Source organism: Notechis scutatus, chromosome 1 (assembly GCF_049901735.1).
Source record: "Notechis scutatus isolate UNSWTSFEM ecotype Mainland chromosome 1, rNotScu1.2, whole genome shotgun sequence".
NCBI lineage: Eukaryota > Metazoa > Chordata > Lepidosauria > Squamata > Elapidae > Notechis > Notechis scutatus.
In genome coordinates this window covers 229,793,483-229,801,226 of record NC_142009.1, presented here as the reverse complement: position 1 = coordinate 229,801,226, position 7,744 = coordinate 229,793,483, and the positions used below count along the sequence as shown (strand labels likewise).

At 39.0% G+C, this 7,744-nt stretch overlaps 1 protein-coding gene across 1 annotated transcript; it reads right to left on the bottom strand.

Annotated features, from left to right (window-relative positions):
* Positions 1-6,350: 6,350 nt before the first annotated feature.
* LOC148133244 (olfactory receptor 10V1-like) lies at positions 6,351-7,301 on the bottom strand. The gene has a single exon (XM_087953947.1). The coding sequence runs from the start codon at positions 7,299-7,301 to the stop codon at positions 6,351-6,353; it is 951 nt and encodes a 316-aa protein (XP_087810073.1).
* Between the last annotated feature and the right edge of the window lie 443 nt (positions 7,302-7,744).

The following is a 7,744-nucleotide window of genomic DNA, read 5'->3' as shown; positions in this document are numbered from 1 at the left end:
GACATAGAGATAATGGTTAAATAAGGATTAAGAAAGGGGATTCTGCAAGGTGATGAGGTTTAGTATAAATGTATTTGAAGTAATAAATTATCTAGAAAGTAGGAAAATATAGATTTTTAAAATGGAAAGATTGGAACTGATAATTTTTTGTTATTAGAATACTTGTATTTTATTAAACTATACATAGAGATAAATGGAATAAATGTGAAAAAAGAGAAACTATGATGAGTTTATTAACTATGTTTAATGAATTTAAGTATATAGTTGAAATGAATTATGAGGATTGCTGTCATGAGATTAATATCAGTTTTTATTATTAATTGAATGATTAATTTTTCTTTTTAAAATTATAAATGATGCGATGTAACTGAAGGAGAAAGCGCCATGCGGAATCTGATTGAAAAGGTATATGTGTTATGTAGTTGTTAGGAGATTATTGTTATTAATTCTTTTTTTTTTTTTTTGTAAAAATTTTATTTGGGTTTTCACAAAACATAATACAAACAAAATATCTTTTTTTTTTTTTAGCATAGCATGGTCCCGGGTTATCACTTCTCCATACAGACACAAACTCAATTTCATATTCATCTTGTGTTCTATTCCATATCTTATTACAATTTTAACATTTTCTCATTAATTTTTCCCTTCCCTTAGTTTTCTCAACCTTGCTTTTAATTATCTCATTCCTTTCTAAATTCAATTATGTATATCTTTTTCTAAGTTTCAATATCTTTGTAATCATTATATTGATACTTTTGTCTGTCCTGTTTCAATTTCATATTTTCTTTTCTCATTAAACAAAATTTTCCCCTGTGGTTACTGATTGGAGTATGACACCTTTGTATCTTTTAATTTTTGTCCATTCAACTCTTATTTAAACTTCAATTTATGCCTTTACAATTATAACATTCAATATAACACATAACTTCCAATCGAATTCTGCTTGGTACATTCTTAAAATACACACAAAATTCTTAAAGAGAAAGTATATATATAACAATAATACATAAAATACTTATTCTATTCCAATTCAGCTCTAACATTAATGTTAGTTATAATCTTTAACATCTTTAACATTTCTTTTCAATGGGATATCATACTTCCTTAGGAACACTTATAATATTTCCATAATATTTTCATATTTCTTTCATATTCCTCTTCACTTAAATTTTTATAACATTAATAGTAATTAAAATGCTCCCATCCTTTCCTAATTCATTCTCTCATTCTCTTTATTTCATTTATCTATTAACAAGCATTCCATTACATTACAATGAGTATTTTATCTATCATTTTAATCACACTTGTTTCATATTTTCTAAGACCATTTCTATTTCTAATTTAACAATACTATCTTATGTACCTTTGCAGAATCCCTCTTTCAATTAAATTTTACTCATTATCTCTATGTCTTCTAAATAGGCTTGTACCTTTAATCCCTGTACGTTTTCCCTGTTTCTCTATATCCTGTTTCTGTCCTTAAAAACTTCTTTTCCTTTCCCTCTTCCCCCTCTTCTCCTCCCTCCCCTTTTTGACCCCTTCTCTTTCTAATTCTAATTCTCTCTTCTGTGATCTTCTCTTCTGTTTCTTCCTAATATTGTAATTACTTTTCAAACTATTCCTTTTTTTTTAATTGCTTGGTCATTGAAGATGGCTTCTTCTTTGTCTTGCCCTTCTTGTTCTACAAGCATTTCTTGTTGTTTGTCATAGTTCAGGATCTCCATTTCTAAAAATTGAAATACGAAACCAAAAAGACTCTTCCTTTTTGTGCATCTTCTTTCTGTTTTTTAAGTTCCATTTTCAGTTCTTCCAAGAGTGATACCATTTTAAAAACTTTTAAACAGCCACCCGATTGATTTTAGTCCTTTAGATCCAATAACCAAAAATCCAAAAATCACCAAGTAATCAAAATAATCCAAAGCTGTTTCTTCTTGCTTCTTTTTTCCACTTTCTCTTCCTGGAGTTCTATTATCTTGTTACAAAGTTTCAGTTAGAACGTATCTTTTAGGAATCTTGTTAAAGTTTCACTGTTAATTCCTTTTACTTCCAGGTGTTCTCCTCCATTTTTCCAGATCCCACCCTTTTATTTTTTCCTTTTCACTCCTTTCCTTCTTTTAAAAGTTTTTGAAAATCCACAAGTCTTTATTATCCCTTTGACATTTTATTTTCAGCTTAAGTGCCTGTGAATGTCAAAGTGGATTTTTGTCAGTTTCTTACTTAAATCTCTTAGTTGTCAATATGGGGAAGGAAAGAAAAAAATACCAAATCCTTTCCCTCTCTCATTCACTGCTTCAAAATCTTCTCTGGGAGCAATGTTATTCTTTATAGCTCAAATACCAGGGTACCTTATGTTGTTGCTTTTTCAGTTTGAACCAGTCAGCCAAAACTTTCTCTTCTTATCTTCCTTCTGCACATTCTTTTCCAGTCGAGTTCTTCTTTGAGGTGGCCATTTCTGACCACCACTGCATCCGACTTTGGGAAAGGGAGTAATGGCCAGCTGGGGAGGAGAGATGCGGCTCTCCTCAACCCTGCTGGCAGTCTCCCCCCTCTTCACCACCTCTACAGGGAGCCTTAGCCCCCAAACCAGCCAGCTCGGGGCACTCCAGCAGCGAGCATGGATCAAAACCGCGCACAATCGTGGATTTCGGTCCGTCGCTGAAGAAGCTCAAACTGGAAGTCTATTGTTATTAATTCTTAAGGTGATAATTAAAAATTAAATGATTATTGGTATTTAAAGAGGAACTAATTAAATGATATATAAGGTATAGGGATGGCACACTCTATTTGGTAATTGTGGGGAACATTTTTTTTGAAATGTTTGAATTGAGATGGAATTTTTGAAATGATGAAATAAGAATACATGATGAAATTGCAAACCTGACAGATAAAAGTATAAAACACAATGAATATGAAGATATGAGAATTATTTAATGTTACAAGAAATAGGTTAAGAAATGAATTGAAAATATATAAAATAAGTTTGAGGAAAGTATTTGAGAAAATTAATAGAAAATACATAAAGTAATGATAAGATACGAAATTAAATGTGAAAGATAAATATATAATCAAGGTAATGTTGTATGGAAATGTGAAAGCCTGGAATCATGCTGTTCACTAAAAAAAAGATGTTATTGAAATGTGGAAAAATATAAAACTTTTTACAAAAAAAAACACCTCAGAAGACATCATGTATGAAATGCATGAACACACCGAATGGTATGATGGTATACTCAAAGTGGCCATAGCACGTCCAGAATGCCGTCTTCCATTTATCCCTGGCTTGAACTTGGACAAGGTTGTAGGCTTCCCACAGGTCCAACTTAATAAAGATATTGGCCTGGTGGAACCATTCAATGAGTTCAGGAATGAGCAAGAGTGGGTACTGATTCTGTACTGTGATTGCGTTAAGCTTTTGGTAGTCACAACAGTCTGAGCTCCCCTGACTTCTTCTTAATAAAGAGCACCAGTGTAGCTAATGGGGAGGTCAAAGGCCAGATGAACCCTTTCCAAAGATTGTTATCAATGAAATCTCGCAAGACCACCAATTCCGGTTCCAGGAGTGAGTAAATCTGGCCAACTGGCAGCTTAGCATCAGGCATGAACTCAATCAGGCAGCCATAAGGTCAGTGCAGAGGAAACTGATCTGCCTGCTTCTCCCCGAACACATCAGCATAATCTGGCAACTCTGCTGGTAAGTCCAAGTTTGGCTCCTCTACCACACCCCCTGCACAAGTATGCAGATGATGAGCAGCAGACTTCAGGCTGGTGAATGGCATCACTCCAGATGACCAAATGACCTGCAGATCATGGGCCTGCAACCACTTACAACCCAAGCACCAATGGAAAGTGAGGTGCTGCAGCCACGTAAACTGCCAACTCCTCCTCATGAGCCCCAATACTCATGTGAAGGGGTCTCATCGACATGACAACTGATCCAGACCACAGTGACTGACCATTGAATTACCGGTTGCTGAGGAATGCCCCAATCCATGGCAAAGTCTGAATTCATAAAGTTGGCCATGGCCCCTGAGTCTACCATGGCCTGAACCAATGCAGCAAGGACACAAGTACTGTGAGAATGAGATGCTGTAAAGCAGTTGATCGTGGAGGCTGAGGACAGTCCACATCCAAGGGAGCCCAGCTTACAGAGCCCTCTAGGCCAGATCCTGCCCATTTCCTGCAGCCAATTCCATTGCCAGTTTGATTGCCTTTGTGCGGCATGTGACCGCTATATGACCCTACCCACCACAATACAAACAAAGGCCTTCATGGTCCATTGGTCTCACGGCCCGGGTCAGGGATGGTTGGGCAGCCCCCAAGTGCCCCTTCTGGTGGCGGTGCTGATGCTGGCACTGTCTTAGTGGGCATGAGCAAGGCCTCCTTCCATCATCGCTGGAGCCACGCATCAATGCATAGGCATAAGTGCTTGAGATCCTAAAGTGTGTGGGTGGGGCAATCTGTGTGTGCCATCTCATCCAGCATTTCTGAGGAGAGGCCTTCCTGGAACTGATCCATTAGAGCAGCCTTGTTCCATTGAAGGTCCTAGCTGACTGCCTGAAATTCATTAATATAATCCACAAGCAATCCTTGCCCCTACCACGATCTCTCAGGCACTGATTTGCTGTCTGTCCCTTGACAGGATCTTCAAACATGGCCTGTAGCTGACAGCAAAACTCGGCATCGTCGTCCAACAGCAGGTTGGGCTGGATTTTCAGGGCAGTTGCCCAGCAAGCCGCTGACTTGGTCAAAAGGCTAATCAAAAACCCCACCTTGTCCTTGTCAGTGGAGAAATCCTTGGGCCGGAGGCTCATGTGCGGCTGGTACCTCCCCCAAAAAATGCTGGGAATTGAGCCACTGAGTCATCAAACATGTCTCAAAGAGCTACAGGGCATTTGCAATGTGGCCAGGCAGCTTGCAGCTGTGTAAGCCGCACAGAGAGGAGGGCAACTTGCTGAGATAAATGTGCATTGTCCACATGAAGCTGCTCCATTTTCTCCAAGCGCTATGAGGGGAAATATGTTGGCTTGTGAGGTTGGGAACAAAGTGTGATGACCTGGGGCTGGACACAGAAATTCCAACTTTTCCCCCAAAGTCCCACCATTTACTGCAAGTCCAGGAGCAAAGTTCTAAACACCAATAGTTCCTTGTCAAGAGGAGCAGCACAGTTCTTAAAGCAGCCACAATTCAGGTAATTTGGTTGCACAGAGTCCTTCTCACAGGGAGAGTTCCCTGGGATTGCAGCCCTACCCAGAGTATAACTGTGTCACTGCAACCTCGCACATAACCAGAGCAGGCCAGCGTGGCAAACAAGACAAGCACAACAAAATATCCAGACATTGGTAACAGCATGTGAGATTGGAAAAAGCAACACTTGTTCCTGACAAATGCCCCTCCAAACAGCATCTCTTTAAATCTCATTCCCCAGATGAGCCTTGTGAAGAGGGTTCCTCCTCCCGAGTCTTCAGGTTGCCTCACACTGATCCCACCTCTGTTCATTCTCCATGCTTGGAGATAGTGGTGATTTCTCCATTCTAGGGCCCCCCCTCTTGTTTATAACACCCAAAATGAAGGATATGCAGGTCACCCCAGTATAGATGTATATAGATCCAAGCACACAGACATACAAGAAGGAGAGAGTAGAAGCACAGAGAAGTAACATATATGCAGCCATGTTTTCTCTCTCATACACATATGCACATATATTCAGAGGCAACAAGTATGCACCCTGATTGGCTTTGGGGAGAAAGCTTGTGTGCGTGCAGCACACACACACACACATTATTACTGTACATTCCATAGAGTACGGGTGCCTGCCATGTCTACTGACAATAAATAACAGAGTTGGAAAAAACTTCAGATATTGGGTGTCAGCTATGGAAATCATCGCTGCCACATAGTTGGAGAAAGTGGGAGGGGCTGATGTTAATTGAGTAGCTCTTAGTAGACAAAATATAATTATTTTGATAGTTCAAGGTTACAGAGTGTGGCGCAGAAAGAATTAGAACTTACTTTGGGATTGGTTCATGTGATGTGGTGTTGAGGAGAAAAGGGGATGGTTTGTTGGTTGTGACTTTGTGGGGAAGCCGGGAAGCTTTTAGTTCCGGAATTCCACAGAATGTGCCAGGTGCTATTCTAATAAAAGTACTTTGAGATGACGTGTGTCTTGGAGTTACTAGCAGGAATGGATTTTCCCTGGAAACGCTGACACTGGGCTCTGCATAGATTATGTTGACACACAGAAGTTTTGAGCATCCAGATAGTCTACCCATCCATGAGTTTCTTGTCTTCTTGATCTTACCATATTGTTATTATAGTTGGTGAGTCTTTTCTCCCTTATTGACAAAATTGTCTCATTTCTTTTGAGGCAGCATTATTCTTCTCAAGGACCTGTTCATTGCCTCTTTTAACTCTTTGCTCCTCATGCTGTAAATAAGGGGGTTTAATACAGGTGTGACAAAAGTGTAGAAGACAGACACCACCCGAACTTGAGTGGCTGACAAGTAGGAAGCAGGGCACAGGTATATTAAATTGGTACAGCTGTACTGTATAAGGACAACCGTTATATGGGAGGAACAAGTAGAGAAAGCTCGTTGTCGCCCCAAGGCAGAAGGGATGCGAAGGATGGTCATTGTGATGAAGGCATAGGATGTGCAGATTAATGTGAAGGGGACAGTCAAGAGAACAGCACTTGTAATAAAAAGGCCAAGTTGTTGGGCATGGGTGTCTCCACATGCCACTTTCATTAGAGCATGATAATCACAGAAAAATTTTCTGATTGTCATATTATTGCCACAGAAAGTTAGAGTCAGTATGAGGAGACTCCACAGTAAAGCACAGAACCCACACATGGCCCATGTCCCAACCATAAGACTCATACACATTCTCCAGGTCATAATGAGAGGGTAGCTTAGTGGGTGGCATATTGCCACATATCGATCATAAGCCATGATAGCCAGCAGGATGCAATCTGAGCCCCCCAGCAAGGTAAACAAAAAAAGTTGGGTGCCACATCCACTCAAAGAAATGGAGATCCTTCTCACTGAAGCGAGATTAGCCAAAGTTAAGGGGGCAATGGTACAAGAGTAGGCGATCTCCAGAAATGCCAGGTTAGCCAAGAAAAAATACATTGGGGTATGGAGAGAGCTTACAGTGCAAATGATGAAAGCAACGGACACATTCCCAATTAGGCTGAGCAAGTAAAGAATCAGAAAAGTCCAGAAGATCAGCCACTTCATCTCTGGGATGGTTGTAAATGATTGGAAATAAAATTGTGGATTCACAGTCTGATTTTCAGTCTTCATTTGGGTCCTGTGGTCTCTTAAACGGAGAAACAACAAAAAAGTATGAAAATGACATCTTTGGAAATTAAAGTTGAACTTAAAAAATTTATCAAGAGATAATTAAAGTGCCTACATCTCTATCTCTATCTATCTATCTATCTATCTATCTATCTATCTATCTATCTATAACTATCTATAACTATCTAACTATCTAACTATCTAACTATCTAACTATCTAATCTATCTATCTATCTATCTATCTATCTATCTATCTATCTATCTAATCTATCTAATCTATCTATCGTATATTAGACTATTCTGCTGTACTTTATGTTGGCTGAGAGGTAGTCATTCTTTATTAAATACGTCGCCAATTACTATTTCTGGGTCAAGATAACATGGCAAACATTTTAAAGGTAAATTTGATTCCACAGGTATGTATTTTAGATAACTCTTCTTTTATT

Excerpts from the sequence above, each read along its gene's own strand:
- LOC148133244 (XM_087953947.1), bottom strand. The coding sequence starts at position 7,301 with ATGAAGACTGAAAATCAGACTGTGAATCCACAATTTTATTTCCAATCA.